Source organism: Nematolebias whitei, chromosome 2, assembly GCF_014905685.2.
Source record: "Nematolebias whitei isolate Nwh7 chromosome 2, NemWhi1, whole genome shotgun sequence".
Lineage (NCBI taxonomy): Eukaryota > Metazoa > Chordata > Actinopteri > Cyprinodontiformes > Rivulidae > Nematolebias > Nematolebias whitei.
The window spans coordinates 48830383-48848206 of NC_056499.1; the positions used below are offsets into that span (position 1 = coordinate 48830383).

The window sequence follows — 17824 nt, forward strand, 5'->3', positions numbered from 1 at the left end:
ACACACACACTACATTGCCAAAAGTATTTGCTCACCCATGCAAATGATCAGAATCAGGTGTTACAATCTCTTCCATGGTCACAGGTGTATAAAATGAAGCACCTAGGCATGCAGACTGTTTTTACAAACATTTGTGAAAGAATGGGTCTCTCTCTGAAGCTCAGTGAATTCCAGCATGGAAATGATAGGATGCCACCTATGCAACAAATCCAGATGTGAAATTTCCTCGCTCCTAAATATTCCACAGTCAACTGTATTATAAGAAAATGGAAGTGTGTGGGAATGACAGCAACTCAGTCACAAAGGGATAGGCCACGTAAACTGACGGAGCGGGGTCAGCGGATGCTGAAGCTCATAGTGCGAAGAGGTTGGCAACTTTCTGCAGTCAATCACTACAGACCTCCAAACTTCATGTGGCCTTCAGATTAGCTCAAGAACTGTGCACAGAGAGCTTCATGGAATGGGTTTCCTTGGTGGAGCAGCTGCATCCAAGTCATACATCACCAAGTGCAATGCAAAGCGTCGGACGCAGTGGTGTAAAGCACGCCATCAATTCAATTCAATTCAATTCAATTCAAAAATACTTTATTAATCCCAGAGGGAAGTTAAATGTTGTTGTAGCTCATTTTCCTTGTTTCATAAAAGAGTTGTTCTAGATGTTGATGGTTGTGGGCGGGAAGGATCTCTTGTGATGGTCCGTCTTATAGCAGATCTGAAAAAACTGGCCACAGATGTTGATCGTTTACTTGCACTTGGTTGGCCTCCTGGGCTTCAGGATCACCTGAATGTTGGGCAGAAATCCTCCCAGGGCAATGGCCACTCCTCCCAGCAGCTTGTTGAGCTCCTCGTCGCTGCAGACAGCCAACTGTAGGTGCTGATGGACGATCCTGTCCTTCCGCTGTCATGAGCCGTGTTTCCTGCTAGTTCCAGGATCTCAGTGGTCAGGCACTCGAGCACAGCTGGCAGGTAGATGAGAATGCGTCCACAGAACATCCTTTTCAACTCATTTGAAATTTAGGGCTGTAGTTGAGATATTACTTGAGCTTTTGAGATGTTAATCAGCTGCTGATGGTTGTAGAAACTGCCTTGTTGCCATGGTTACGCATCATAACAAATGTCCAAAACTAAAAAAGTTTCAGTAAAAATCCTTCCAGCTGCACAGCATCTGACACCAGAGGAAACAATCATCCAAAAAATGTGATTTACATCCAGAAAAAGAGGAATTAAAGTTTCCAAAAGCAAAATCTCAGAATGAAAGTAACAGAGCTGCTCCAACATGCAGCCACCTTGAGCGGCGCAATTGCAAAAACATCACTGGACTCTAGAGCAGTGGAGGCGCGTTCTTTGGAGTGACGAATCACGCTTCTCCATCTGGCAATCTGATGGACGAGTCTGGGTTTGGTGGTTGCCAGGAGAACAGTACTTGTCTGACTGCATTGTGCCAAGTGTCAAGTTTGGTGGAGGGGGGGGTTAAGGTGTGGGGTTGTTTTTCAGGAGCTGGGCTTGGCCCCTTAGTTCCAGTGAAATTAACTCTGACTGCTTTAGCGTACCAAGACATTTTGGACAATTCCATGCTCCCAACTTTGTGGGAACAGTTTGGAGCTGGCCCCTTCCTCTTCCAACATGACTGTGCACCAGTGCACAAAGCAAAGTCCATAAAGGCATGGGTGGCAGAGTCTGGTGTGGATGAACTTGACTGGCCTGCAAAGAGTCCTGACCTAACCCGATAGAAGACCTTTGGGATGAATTAGAGCAGAGACTGAGAGCCAGACCTTCTTGTCCAACATCAGTATGTGACCTCACAAATGTGCTTCTGAAAGAATGGTCAAAAATCCCCATAAACACACTCCTAAACCTTGTGGACAGCCTTCCCAGAAGAGCTGAAGCTGTTCTAGATGCAAAGGGTGGACCAATGTCATATTAAACCCTATGGATTAGGAATGGGATGTCACTTAAGCTCATATGTGAGTCATGGCAGGTGAGCGAATATTTTTGGCAATATAGTGTATATAAAGGCGTTTTAAACTCTTCCCACACTCTTAATATTATAAACAATGTTTCTAAACTCTAAATGCTCTAAAAGAGCACAGAATGTCATGATTTCCCTCTCTCTGTCGCCGCTGCTCTCAGCCACCTGCAAGCGCTCTTGACCACGCCCACTTCTCTGCTCTGCATGGTGAACAGCTGATCAGCTGCAGCAGGAAGTTCATCCTGCAGTATGGGCTGCAAAAATGCAGGAGGCAGCTTTTTTGCAGCTCTGGGCTGCACAAATGTGCAGCAGGTGCTAAATGATTTAAAATAATTTATTTTAAATAAAAATTCCATGCTGATCGTGTGGCTCATCCATCAATCAGCCAATTGTGTGTCATGTCCAATCTTATTTTGAAAAACCGCGATAGCAAGTCCTCGATAAACAAACTGCGAAGTAGTGAGGGACTACTGTGTTCAGAGTCAGAGTTTCTTTATTTGTCATTTGCATCACATGTGGTGGAACGAAATTGTGAACACAGGGTAAGTTACATCCAACAAAAATATAAATTGTAAAAGACAAACGGTAATAAGATCTAAGATATGAACAAAATCAGTATTCAGTTGTTTTCTTTAAAAACATGTAGGTTATGTAGGACATGTTGTCTTGACCTTTGTTCCTCTTTTTTTCCTGAAATAATGGTCGTCACATCTGTGAACCTGTTATACTTTGCAAACTAACAGTGCTGGCTGAGAAGTCTACATGGAGTTCCCCTGTGAATGAAGGTTTGGTTTTGTACATGTTTAAACAATCCTTACCCGATACGGTAGAGTCTTATTGTGACGATTTGAGAACTGTTGTTCTACAAACGGATCACTGAAGAATGTTGCCATGCTGTTCTGCTGTCAAGCAAAGGAAAAACACAAAGTTTATACTAGTTTTCATTATAAGTGAAAAGAATGATTGAATAATTATGACCATATTCATGGAGGTACAGTAGAACATGCCCCCCCCCCCCCCAGGAAACAACTCATTTACTCTTGAAGCCAGTGTTTTCCAGTCTGCATCTTGGGCGATCCTTGCCCTGCATGTTTGGGAGGTTTTCCTGCTTCACATGACTTAAATGAACGAGTCAACTCTAATCAAGATAAAACAGAGAGCTGATAAAGGCCCATTCATTGGACTGATGTGTGTTGGAGCGCGGGGTCTCCAGGATCTGGACTGAGAAACCCTGCTGCAACCAGCTCAATGTATTTTTTTTAAACACGCCAGGCGACATGATGGGTGGGCCAAGAAACAAGTAAAAAAAAAAGATCAACCTACTTTTCTATTGTTATTGACTGTTTTGTTAAATAAACTGGAGTTTTTAGGAAATTGAAACAAACAAGACATTTCACGAATTAGTATAAAGTATAGTATATGAGAGAAGGTGGTATGTGATTGGGCTGCGACCGTGAGACGAGTTGGTTAAATAACTAAAGGCACATTTTCCAGCGCAGACTGAATTTTCACTGCAAACAGAGAACCGTGGGGTCGTGTTTTTAACCATCGACTTGATGAAAATCTTGACCCATTTGTGTGCACAGCTTGCGCAATTGTAATCTTGGCCATGCACATTACTTGGCCATCTCTGCCCACACCACACCCGCCTGGGCAACAACCCCCACATTTATGAATTAATCTACTGGAGTAGACTTTGAAAGGAAGGCAGGCACATTTGGACCAGTTTTATAAAAACGTATACATCATCAGCATGATTAGATGACAGGGGTTTTTGGCGTTCTGACCCTGGTGTACCAAAGCTGACTCTTGGGACACGGGAAGGGAAGGAGCCTGAGCTTGTGCATGAGGGTGAGAGGTACTGACTAGATGTAGTCAGGCTCACCTTGAGACACAGCATGGGCTCTGGAACCAATCTCCTTGAGAGGGGCTGGACCTTATTCCACTCTGGAGTTGCCTATGTTGAGAGGCGCTGCACTGGTGTGGGTCTACTTATAGCCCTCGTTTGGTGCTTGTGTGGAGGAGTTCTCCCTGGTATATGAGAGGGTAACCTTCCTGCACCTTCGGGTGAGGAGACAGGCTCTGACTGTTGATTGTACCTATACGTCGAACAGTAGTTCAGGATACCCAGCCTTCTTAAGAGTCATTTGCGGGGATGCTGGAAGGTGTTCCAGTTTGGAGCTCTTTTATTCTGCTGGTGGACTTCAATGCCCACATAAGTGTGACCTGGAGCGGCGTGATTAGAAGGAACGGTTTCTCTGTTCCGAACCCGAGCAGTGTTCTGTTGGACTCCTGTGCTTGTCATGGTCTCTCCATCACAAACACCATGTTCGAACATAAGGGTGTCCATAAGAAGTGTTCACAGAACAAAAACATTCTAGGTCGCAAAACGGTTCCCTCCGCAGGATAGCTGGACTCTCCCTTAGAGATAATAAGGGATATGTGTTGTCATCATTGCATGTTCCCATACAATGACAAAATTAGTTCTCTGCATTTAACCCGTCACACATGGGATACACCAGCTGGAGCAGTGGGCAGATATGTAAGCTGCCCCAATTAGGGATTGGGTGTCTTGCTCAGAGACACCACGACATGTGGGAATGGCTGGGGATCGAACCTGGGACTTTTGGGTCCCGAATCGGCTGCCCTGTCTCTACCCCATCTTGGGAAGTTCTGTTATCCAGGAGCGACTCTGAGTAGAGCCGCTGCTCCTCCACATCGAGAAGAGCCAGTTGAGGTGGTTCAGACATCAGGTAACGATGCCCCTTGGACGTCCCTAGGGAGGTTTTCCAGGCAAATCCAGCTGGGAAAAAACCCTGGGCAAGATCCAGGACATGCTGCAGAGACAACTTCTCTCAGCTGACCAAGGAGCACCTTGGAGTCCTCCCAGAAGAGCTGGAAGAGGTGACTGTGGAAAGAGATGTCTGGACCTCCCTGCTCAAGCTGCTGCCCCCGAGACCCGAGTCCAGAACAAGAGACAGATAATTAATTAAGTAATTAATGGATTGATGGATATTTTAAATTCTGTTCTAACATATTTAAAATGAAAACTACATTGTAGATAAATTGTCTCAAATGCCGAATCTGCCAAACTAATTTCTGTCCTGTAAGAATAAGAACAGAAAAGGAAACATGCAACATCTGACAGAGAGTGGCCCCTGTTGATGACGCTCTTGGCAGCAGTTTGAGTTTGTTTATAAAATGTGAACTAATTTTAATGCACTCAACATTAATCTCAAGAGAGCTCTATCTGCACCAGATTAGCCACAGGCTAGTTTCTATCCTCAGTACCCAGAGCATGTAAACACACAGTTTACATAAAAACAAAAAACAAACAAACATGGACTGAAACCATAAAAAAGCAAATACAAAGTTTAAACAAACCCCACTGTGAAAAATACAAATCGAAATTAAAAGCTCATACTTGGCCAGTGTTGAAGTCCAGGGGGATGTTCTGAAGAGGTGAAACAGGCTGCTGTTGATGCTGCTGCGGTACTGCCGGCTGCTGCCGCTGTCGGCTCTGGTCCACTGCTTGCTGGGATTGCTGGTAGAGAGGATAGGGTGGGGGTGGTTCCCTTGGCATGTTGCTGGTGTCCAACGCAACCCCCTACACCAATTAGAAGGAAAACAAATAAAAATCACAAGTTTAAAATACTGAGAAGTAAAAGTTTCTTTGTTCAGGTTCTCTAAACTTTCATCGTCAAATCAAGAGTAAATGGACTGTACTTATACATCGCATTTCTATTTTTATCAAGATACTCAAAGTTCTTTACAACACAATCTGTGCCTCATTTACCCATTCATACAGCACTCTACTAGATCTATACAAAGAATATTCAGAGCTTTATCACATTCATACACTGATGGGACACACATGAGAGGCAATGAGGGGTTCAGTGTCTTGCCCAGGGACACTTCAGCATGTGACTGCAGGTGGAATCGAGCCCCCAACTCTCACATTGGAAGACGACTGCTCTAACCACTCAGCCACAGCCGCCCTATGTACTCCCCTGTATTACAGGGACATTCAACTAAAGTGCTCAGGGGGCCACAGTTTCTGAGAGCCAGCAGCTCAGGTGCCGGACATCCAGCGATTGAAGTCATGATGTAAATAAACCAAGTACTACAATGATCTGTTACCCTTTAAATTTGTTTATTACCAAACGTGTGATTTAAAGAAATTACATTTCAAGATTTATTTATTTGCAATAAAAGTAATGATATTCTAATGTGAAACAATATTTAAAGCAAAAATGACACACTATGCCTCCTATTTAACACAAATGATTTTATGACATTTCTGACGCTTTTCAAAATAAATTTTTTATGTACCTTGAACAACCTACATGTTGCTGTTCCAGGTGGGTCCATTAAGAACCAGTTCTCATTTACAATGACGGCTGCACAGACCAGTTTTTCCTCAAACGCTTCATAAATTACAGCTGAAGCGTCCACGTCCCGCTCAGGTGTGAGCTTTGAGCAGAACCAAAGGAGGCGGAGCAGAACTCAGCTGGGCTGACAGCGAGCACGATGTGTGTCCAATGGCTCAGTTGTGTCATTTACTACAATTAACTCATTTAATCAATCCAATTTGTGGTGAACTAGTTTTTAAGTTTAAGTTCAAGTTTAGTTTTTAAGCTAAGTAAAACGCTGCTGTGCGTCATCATCAATGTTCCCCCAGTAACAAATCTGTTGTTTAATCCAGCTCGTGGTCTAACCTGGTGTTGTGTAGGTCAATAGTTTCAGTGGGGAGGGGTCACGTCATAAAGCATACTTCTGTATGCTCATGAAAATGTTAAAATTGAAATGGGTACACAACAGGGTTGCCACTCTGACTGAAATACACTTCCTGGCCCCCAAAAAAAGTTGCCACCAAAAAGTAAGGTCACACAATAGTATTTTTTGGACCGCCTTTAGCTTTGATTACGGCAAGATTCTCTGTGTCATTGTTTCTATAAGTTTCTGCAATGTCACAATATCTATTTCCATCCAGTGTTGCATTAATTTTTCACCAAGATCTTGCATTGATGACTAGACACCAGGCATGATGGGTGCATCAGTTCACCTGCCTCTCTTCTTACCCTAATACACCCTTCACTCTGGAACTGGGTCAATCTGGACTCATCAGACCACATGACCTTCTTCCATTGCTCCAGAGTCCAATCTTTATGCTCCATAGCAAATTGAAGCCTTTTTTTCCAGTTAGCCTCACTGATTAGTGGTTTTCTTAATGCTACACAGCTGTTCAGTCCCAATCCCTTGAGGTCCCTTCACGTTGTGCGTGTGGAAATGTTCTTACTTTCACTATTAAACATAGCCCTGAGTGCTACTGTTGATTTTCTTCCATTTGATTTCACCAAACGTTTAAGTGATCGCCGATCACGATCATTCAGGATTGTTTTACGGCCACATTTCTTCCTCAAAGATGATGGGTCCTCACTATCCTTCCAGTGTTTAATAATGTGTTGGACAGTTCTTAACCCAATTTTAGTAGTTTCTACAATCTCCTTAGATGTTTTCTCTGCTTGATGCCAATGATTTGACCCTTCTCAAACAGACTGACATCTTTTCCACGACCACGAGATGCGTCTTTCAACATGGTTGTTTAAGAAATGAGAAGCAGCTCATTGCACCAGTTGGGGTTAAATAACTTGTTGCAGCTGAAAGATAATCGTCCATGCAGTAATTATCCAACAGGAGGCTCGTACCTATTTGTTTAGTTAAATCCAGGTGGAGACTTTTTTTTTTTGGTCAGCCAGTGTATATGTAATTTTTCTAAAATGTAAAGGTCTTTCTCATAGATTTGTGATTGTTTCTTCTTCTTCTTTTTATTAATGAACTAATCGGCAGCCTCTACTTAAGTCACCTGCAGGATGGGAGTGGCCCGCGGCCAGTTGAATAGCCCTGCTGTAATATGTACACTCAACAGAATGCTTCATTTGAGGTCCCATGTTGCATTGTGGGCGGCACGGTGGGTTAGTTGGCAGAGCTGCTGCCTCTCAGCGAGCAGGTCGCCCCAGATCAAATACCAGCCTGGAGGCCTTTCTGGGTGGAGTTTGCATGTTCTCTCTGTGCATGTGTGGGTTTTATCCAGGTACACTAGTTTCCTCCCACAGATCAAAAACATGCATGTTAGTCTGATTGGTAACTCTAAATTGTCCCTAGGTGTGAGTGAAAGAGTGAATAGTTGTTTGTCTTTTTTGTCTCTATGTGTCCCTGTGATGGACTGGAGACCTGTCCAGGGTGTCCCCTGCCTCTCGCACAATGATAACTGGACATGGACACCAGTGAACCCAGCGACCCGCAACAGGAAGAAGAGGGTAAAAGATAATAGATGGATGTTACAATGTTGTAAATCAGCATTTCTATTTTGTTCCAGTATTTTTACTGCTGTGTTCAGACGTCCACAAATAAGAAAAACAAAAACGTATTGATTTATTATACTGTACTTACAATATCTTTACTGAAAACCTTGAACAAATTAAAAAATGCACAATAACTTTTGAAGGAAAAAGTGTGTGTAAGAAAATTCAGTCTGTAACACTGAAAAATAAAACAGAAACATCTAAAACGACATAAAACTGTGATTATCTATCAACAAAAGGTAAATTCTGTAACAACATTAATTCAATCAATGAATCATCCATCTCAGGGTAGAAGAGGGCTGACACCAGTCTGCAGCTGTCATGCAGTGAGAGGTGAAGGGCACCCTAACACACTGCCTGTCCATCACAGGAACAATCATTCACACTCAGAATCACTTCTTGTGATAACTCCCATTCATTGAGTCAACAAAAACAACCCAAGACACCGTAGTAACCATGCCAGGCCTGTTTGTGGTGGTCAACACTGCTGCATTAGAAACAGAAACAAAGCATGGAGCATGCGCCTGGAGCTTACATGCTGAGGGCAGAATGTAAACACAGTTAAAGAAAGCCCTGGAGGTGGGTCCAAGTCATCATCATTTTCAAGAGGGCAGCCGACTTGGGACCAGAAAGTCGTGGATTGATTCCCAGCTGTTCCCACATGTCGTCGTGTCTCGGCAAGACACATAACCCCTAATTGCTCCCAGGGCGCTCAGTAGCTGCCCACTGCTCCACCTGGGTGTCTCCCAGGTGTGATGGGTTAAATGCAGAGAACCAGAGTCTTTGTATGGAAACATACAATGATGACAACACATAGCAGTTACTTACTTTTGTTTGTCCATTTGAAATTGTATATTGCATTGTATTTTAAAGATTTCTACTTTAAAATAAAGAATAAAACATGTTGAAACAAACACTTTGTTTTTTATTCTGAAACTGGGTTTCAAACACAATTCTGAGGCTCATAAAAAGCTTTTTCTGTCCCTGACATGTTAATCTCCTGTGTCGAGTTTACCTGCGTGATGGGGGACAGCGATGGGGACATGGTGGGGGACAGCTGCTTGGCCAGCCCCCTGCGCTGCTCCCCTCCTGGAGACAGGGTGAGGGGGCTGATGGGAGCTGGGCGCCGTCGAGGCGAGTTGCTGGACAGACGAAGGGACGAGCTGATGGACGGATTGCTGAGGGATGACTGCAGCTGGCAGTTGTTGAGGGAAGCTTGAATGGACGGGTTGCTCAAAGAGGAGGACAAACCTGCTGGGACAGTGAACACAACACAAGAACCACTGAGTCCAACGACACAAGGAGAACATGCGATGGCTTTACGGGTGTACATGATTCTCCAGTGCACTCCAGTCTACGACATAAAACACTAGTCTTTATTGTGTGAGTGGGGAGGGAGAGAAGGATGGGAAGTGGAGGGGGGAAGAGGGAAATGAGGGGAAAGAAAAGAGCTGATTGTGATGAGCCAAAAGGGTCCAAATTCCTTGGTGGCTTTGGTGATCAGCCAATCTGAACTGTGTGGGCCATTTGAGCCCAACAACCCGTCCAAAGAAGAAGGAGTGAAGGGGCAGCAGTGGGCGAGCTCAGATCAGGCTGCAGAGCTCAGAGGAAGACAGACTCACATCAGCCTTCACATTTTACAGCATCTAAAGCTGGAAACAATTTTCAGCTTGTTAAAACCAACAACACGTTAACAACTCCACACTCTCCAGTTCTGATCTGAGAAAGCTTTTAGGATCACAAATGAAATAAAAAAAGATCAGTCTATGTTGCCTTTTTTTTTTTTTTTACTTTTTGGATCAGCAAAACAAATATATTTTATGTGTTGGTGATGAAAAGCAGCACATGCTTAAAGAATAAACACAAATAAAACTGAATCTGCATCAGCAACACTCAAAAGCACCACAAAGAGAAACTGTCAGAAAAAGGACCAGAACTTGAAGACAAACGAACAGAAGTGGGTGTTTGTGTTTCTGACGGCACCGATTACTGAAAACACTTTTACTCCCCATGTTTTGAGACGGTCTGGATCATCTCTGACTTTAGAGGCCAGATGAATTTTGCTCGACCTTTTTCACAAAACATTCTGGAGGGAGGAAGTCCCCCCGGTTAATTTAGGCACAATCACATTTCTTTGTTTCTCCATCTGCTCAACCTAAAACTCAAGTCATTAAAGACAGAGAGAGGAGTGAAAGTGGGCAGGATTTATGTGCCACTAGAAGACACGGTGGTGTAAACTCTCCGTCCTTCAGGACATTGCAGGGTTTCCCCGACCGATATAAAAGGAGGGTGCCCCGCCCTGTCAACAGAACTGCCTGAACCTCCAGAAAGATCAAGTCATGAAATAAATTAATAAACATCTGTAAATGTTCGCACATGACCAATTGTGTGCTGGGGTGGAATCATCAAAGCCAATACATCATTACACCCTCCCCCCACCCCGTAACCTCTCCTGGACTTTTGTATGTACAATTTAACTTGGTATTACATGTTGATGCATTTGGACCAACTTCTTCAGCATGCAGACACATCTGACTTGTGCACACAACCAACTCCAGCTGTCTGAGAGGGCGTGGCTGCGCTGTGGGAGCGCGCACAGCCTGTTTGAGTGTCTCTCTGTGATTCACTGTTTTCTGCTGCTTTAGTTCTTCAGGTAAATGATTTTAATGCTACATGTTTTTGTACAGTACATCTAATATTATAGCAAAGGTATGTCTCTGTGTAACTTATTATCCTCAAACCCTCATCTTGTTCTCGCTTTGAGAGTGTCAGTTTCAGGTTTATCATGTAGTTTATCATAAATATCTGCAAATGTTGATTCTAAACCAGATTGTGGCAACATAAACACTGTTTTCGTTAAATGAATGAGGTACGTTTGTTTATATTTGAAACCATACTGTAAGATTCAGCCTTTATTTATACAGGTTAGTCTCATTGAGCCTTGGGGACTCATTTACAAGAGAGACCTGATTTTTAACAAAGAATGATGACAACAGTGGACAACAATAGACAATCATAAAAGAAACCACGTAAACTAAGAAGAATAAATGAAAAAATGAAAGAAAATGGTATTAAAAAAGAAACAATACAGTTAGATTGTAAAGCAATGTAAAATACTAAAAACAGGAACATGTCTGTGTTGGTTTTTGCCATGATTTTAGCAGATGTTTGAAGCCACTTAGAGAGGTCAAGGTTAAGAGCTTCAGACCTTTTAAGGTAACTGTACTATGATAAAAGCAATTCAATAAATGATCAAATATGAAAAATACACTGTATTAAGTTACATAAAGGCAAAATCACCCTTTCAGCATCAACTTTTAGTTGGTATGAACAGGAAAATTAGACAAACACATTAGACAGAATCAATGCAAAAACTGTAATTCCTTTTTCACATTTGATCATTTATTGAATTACGCTAATTCAAACATGATGCAATCCACTCAAATCCCACCCCCCAAGAGGGTTTTTTCTCTAACAAGATGCTCTGAAATGTTGTCTCAAAAGACCTGACGAACACACTGCACACTTCATAAATCAATCCTCCAAGTTACAAAACTATTACAACTGGTATTAAAAGCAAAGCATACACTTTAATCCTGTCTTGTCTTTTAAAATACAGTTTATTTTTAATCCATCAGTACAACATAACATTACCAATTTAAACAACACTATGCATTCCAGAAATATAACTTTACTCAAAAAATTAAAGTTTATTCTAAGCTATGTTTTCAAGCTATGTGAACTTGAAATCATCTAGTGGTAAGAGCTATGCTATTGGAGTCCATCAAACAATAGCTTCTCCTGTCTACTTCTCTAAAACAACTAAAAACAGAAGCCCCAACAAAAGCTGGAAGTGTTTTCCACTCACCCTGGGAGTTGCCGATGCCAAGGTGCATCATAGCAGCAGGCAGGTTTCCTGTGCTGCTGCCCCCACTCAGGTTGGGGTACCCTCCGTTGTCTTCAGGGTCCAGGGGGGTGGACAGTGGAGACGAGAATTGCAGGTTGCTGAGATCCGGAAGGGAGCCCCCGGTACTCAAAGAGCCCTGGTAGTGGGACAAACCAGGGTTCTGCTCTGGAGACGGGAATATACTATGGGAAAGACAGAAAATATATGTGTGGACATTTATTTTGTGCCAGATTTACAAAAAAGTAGAAAGCAGGGTAATTAAATTTCTCATCATTGTGGTCTTAAAACAAGATGCTTTGATTCCTTAATACATGTTCCTTTCTCTTCTATTTTTTAAAATCTTATTATTTACTATTATTCAATTTTCCCTATGTGGGATTATGAAAAGTAACTGGGACTTGACTGGCCTCAAACTGGCACAACACTAAACTGAGCAAATACTTAAAAAACAAAACAAAAACCTTCCTAACGTATTAAATCTTTGAAGGCTCTTTCAAAAACAGTTTTGCCTTCTATTAATTTGACTTAAAAATATTGTCAGACTAGAGGCATTTACAAACTACATTCTATCAGAAATCATGTAAAATATTTGTAAAAACAGAGTTCTATATTATTTTAACCATGAATCCAGAGAAATCTGAATGCAGCAATCGTGCTGTGACCTTCTTTTTTGGGATCAAATGTATAAAGATGAACACATACTGGGTTTCTTTTGACATTTTGATTTGCGTTTGGAATAAACAAATAAATATAGTTTAAAATAGTCAAAATATTTCACTAATATGCACTAATAAGTAGAAAGGAAGTAAATAGGTTATATATGTCAAATGCACAAAGATCCTGTCCACATGAGGATGGACTTTTGTAATATTTTGTAAAACAACTCTTTCTCTTGTGTTTGACCTTTCACCTACAAGAAAACTGTTTTTGGTGAGGGAAAAAAAAGAATTTTCTAAAGTGAAGAAAAACAACAAACCAATACAAAAACAACAAACCAATACAAAAAAATAATAATAATAAAAAAAAAAAAAACAGTTTTCCCCACATTTCTTTGTGTTTGGAAAAAAATATATGTGTGGGTGTTATCGCCACCTAGTGGCCCGGCATGGAAATTTAGACTTATTATTTCTGACAGCTCATCTAGACTGAATTTATTTCCCCAAACAAAGGGGAGCATTTCGATTTTAACAAAGTAGTTTAGTCGAGACAAGTAATGAAACCCAGCCATTGTTTTCAGTTCCACCTAACAAGCAGCAAGGTCCCAACAAACTCCCATAGCATATATAAAAAAGTAAATTCTTAAAAAATAAAAAAAAGTGTTGTATGAATGTCGACTGTATTTATTCTTGTTTTACCCACCGTCTGTTCCGGGTTTTAACAAACATAAGAAAAGTAGCTGATCTGACACCCTCCGGTGACACGATGAAGCAAAGATTATTCTCTTCAAACCAGATAAGAAAAACTCGTCTTATTTGCATTTTTTTTGTGTGCATTTTTTACATACTTGAAAATTAATGGTGACGTGTCAAAAGGAAATATTTAGTATTTTATTTTCAGAAACACAGTGACTCAGTTTTGTCTGCAGAATAATGACAATACAGTTTTAAATGAGTAAGAAGTTTACTCTTAAAATAGTTTGCATTCCATCACACTACTAGACAATATACTGTAATGAGTGGAAGAGTTTTATTTACAAAATATAAATAAGAAAAACACTTACTTGATTCCAGGCACTTCACATGATTTAGGTCTCGATGCCAAAGACTGGACCTGAACGACAGATACAAAAATTCACTTAGCACAATGCAAGTGATACTTGTTTGTTCATTACTAAAAATACTTATCAGTCACTTAAGTAGACTTCCTAAAATCAAACAAAAACTTTGCACTTTGATTTTACCTCACATTATTCTGACCAGATAGTAATACCAGTAAATCCAGCAAAAGCATGCAACATGAGTGAACAAACTAGGGATGCATGATATTGGATTTTTGGCCAATATCCGATATGGCAATATGTTAAAACTTATTTGGCCGACAACAGATACCAATAACATTTTTTTCCTAGACCTACTTACAGAGACCATATAGCTTTTTCTGCTGTGGAATTAAAATATATATAAAAACAGCGTATAAACAATATAAATACTGCTAATTTTCACTCCTAAAATGCTGGGAACGAGTCGTGTCCTTACTTGCAAATGGCGTAATTGTACAATGTATCTGGCAGGGGGTGCATTCGGACTACTTTCAAGTCATGGCTATGTTGCACCCTTGACTCACAGCACAGCCAAAGCAGGGAACAACTAAATACTATACAGCTTATTTTGCTTAACAGAGCATGGTAAGTTTATTGAAACTGATCTGTAAAAAATAAAATAAAAAAATCAACAATATTGAATTCTCTTCAATCTTCCAACTAGCTTGTCATTAGCTATGTGCCTCTCAGGTTAGCAAGCTAACTTTTAGATAACCTAGCATAGGCTATTGCCTTGTAAAACTTTATCCAGAACAATAAATCTAATGTAGCAGTAAAATATATCACTGTTAGTAACATTCTCTTTGTCATCCTCAATTAAATGCATTGTTCATCTGAAATACTTACTTCTCTGCAAAAACAAAACAAAACAAAAAACCTAGCTCTGCGGTCGGTCAATACGAATTAGAGCTTTACCATACGTGACTGACTGTTTAAAACAATGAACAGGGATGGGTGTTTCTTTGTTTAATTTATAGTTTTGTAACGCACTTGATAACTTTATGGCAAATAGTGGAGGATAACAAATGTGAATGCACGTTAGGAAGACTGTTTCAAGACTTGTTGTTAAAACAGGGTTAAAAGTAGCTGTTTACTTTGATTCTTGGGGGTGGACAAAGCTTAAACATTTTCAGCCAATATATCGGGTATCGACACTAGCCTTTACCTTCCAATATAGGTATCGGTGATAGCCAATATTTCCTTATCCGTTCCTTATCCTCCTCACCCAAAACCTTTTCAGTCTACAACCTTAATAACAGAAAATTGTGTCTTGCTCATTCTATCTTTTTAATGCCACACAGGAGAGACTGGTCCAGCAGGTCCGGAAACATTTTTACAAAGTCATAGCAGGAATTTCAGGTGTCATGTCTGCACTTCAGGCACTATCAGATCAAACTAAATATTTTAGATCTTAAAATAGTTGGGAGAAAAATACACAAACTTTATTTTGTTTCTGCAGGGAAAAAAAACGATTAAGGCTGTTAAGAACCTATTTTTCATGTATTTTTACAAAGATGAAGAACCATCAGTAAAATATGCAAGTTTAGTAGTGGTATGGGCCTTGCCACATTATACAGTTTTAGACATCTTTTGTTGAAAATTAAAGTTTTGTCCAACATGCAGGCATACCCTGAAGATGGAAAACAAGAAACCACCTGGAAGCATCTTCTCCTTGAATCGCCACCTTATTGTGGCGTTGGAGTTTGTGCACCTGAATATAGGAGATATGCTGGTAGGGTCTCCCAAGGCAGATTGGTCCTAGGTGACAGGCCAGACAAAGAGTGTTTTAATACACATGTATGGGCAAAAACAAACAAGGAACTCTGTGTCCCTTGCCCAGACATGGGTTACCACACTCCCACCCTGAAGCCAGACATTGGGGGAGGGGCTTATAGATGAGTTTGCAAGATCGCATGAGGTTGCAAGGTTGTCTGTGATTGTCACGGTGGCCATCCTCGAACTCGGTGGTGGACATCTCGGGTTAGGGAGGGTGTCAAGTGGAAGAAGGAGTCCTATCGGGCCTTGTTGGCTAGTAGGACTCCAGAGATAGTTGAGGAGTATTGGAGGGCCAAGTGGACAACAGCATTAGTTGTTGCTGAGGCAAAAGCTTGTATGTGGGAGGAGTTTGATGAGGTCTTGGATAGAAACTATCAATTGGCTACGAGGAGATTCTGGCAAACAATCAAGCAGCTGAGGAGGGGAAAGCAGCGCTTTATTAACACTGTGTTTGGTGAAGGTGGGATGCTGTTGACCTCCATCAGTGATGTCGTTGGGAGGTGGAAGAATACTTCTTGGACATTCGCAATCCCACCAGCATGTCTTTGATGGAGGAAACTGAGTCTGGGGACTTCAGGGCTGGTCTGTCCATAACCGTGGATGAGGTCACCGTGGTAGTTATGCTCCATAGTAGAGAGGCTCCAGGGGTGGGCAAGATCCACTATGATTTCCTTAAGGTTCTAGATGTTGTGGGGCTGTCTTTATCGACATGCCTTTGCAACATCACGTGGACATTGGGGGCAGTGCCACTGGATTGACAGACTGGGGTGGTGGTTATCCTCTCCAAAAAGGGGGACAGTATGGTGTGTTCTAATTATAGGGGCATCACTCTCCTTAGCCTCCCTGGTAAGGTCTATTCAGGGGTACTGAAGAAGCGAATCAGATCGTTGGTCGAACCTCAGATCTAGAAGGAACAATGCGGGTTCCATCCTGGCCGTGGAACACTGGACCAATAATTTACCCTCATTAGGGTTCTTAAGGGGCCTTGGGAGTTTGCCCATTCAGTCTACAGGTCCTTCTCAAAAAAATAGCATATTGTGTTGAAGGTCATTTTTTCCATAATGTAATGATAAAAATGAAACTTTCATATATTTCAGATTCATTGCACACCAAATGAAATATTTCAGGTCTTTAATTGTTTTAATACTGATGATTATGGCATACAGCTCATGAAAACCCAAAATGCCTGTCCCAAAAAATTAGCATATTCCATCCCACCAATGAAAGACAAGTGTTTTTAATACAAAAAACGGCAACCTTCAAATCATGTTCAGTTATGCACTCAGTACTTGGTCGGGAATCCTTTTGCATGAATGACTGCTTCAATGCGGCGTGGCATGGAGGCAATCAGCCTGTGGCACTGCTGAGGTGTTATGGAGGCCTAAGATGCTTCGATAGCGGCCTTAAGCTCATCCAGAGTGTTGGGTCTTGCATCTCTCAACTTTCTCTTCACAATATCCCACAGGTTCTCTATGGGGTTCAGGTCAGGAGAGTTGGCAGGCCAATTGAGCACAGTAATACCATGGTCAGTAAACCATTTACCAGTGGTTTTGGCACTGTGAGCAGGTGCCAGGTCGTGCTGAAAAATGAAATCTTCATCTCCATAAAGCTTTTCAGCAGATGGAAGCATGAAGTGCTCTAAAATCTCCTGATAGCTATCTGCATTGACCCTGCCCTTGATAAAACACAGTGGATCAACACCAGCAGCTGACATGGCACCCCAGACCATCACTGACTGTGGGTGCTTCACACTGGACTTCTGGCATTTTGGCATTTCCTTCTCCCCAGTCTTCCTCCAGACTCTGGCACCTTGATTTCCGAATGACATGCAAAATTTGCTTTCATCCGAAAAAAGTACTTTGGACCACTGAGCAACAGTCCAGTGCTGCTTCTCTGTAGCCCAGGTCAGGCGCTTCTGCTGCTGTTTCTGGTTCAAAAGTGGCTTGACCTGGGGAATGCGGCACCTGTAGCCCATTTCCTGCACACGCCTGTGCACGGTGGCTCTGGATGTTTCTACTCCAGACTCAGTCCACTGCTTCCGCAGGTCC

At 41.8% G+C, this 17824-nt stretch overlaps 1 protein-coding gene across 1 annotated transcript in view; it reads right to left on the bottom strand.

The window, feature by feature from the left end:
- Window positions 1-17824, bottom strand: part of crtc3 (CREB regulated transcription coactivator 3) — an 86498-nt gene that overhangs the window by 5559 nt on the left and 63115 nt on the right. The window contains exons 8-11 of the mRNA XM_037694688.1: window positions 13962-14011; window positions 12203-12423; window positions 9350-9585; window positions 5394-5576 (exon numbers count right to left, since the gene is read on the bottom strand). Coding sequence (XP_037550616.1) covers window positions 5394-5576; window positions 9350-9585; window positions 12203-12423; window positions 13962-14011 — 690 coding nt within the window. The remainder of the gene's footprint in view (window positions 1-5393; window positions 5577-9349; window positions 9586-12202; window positions 12424-13961; window positions 14012-17824) is intronic.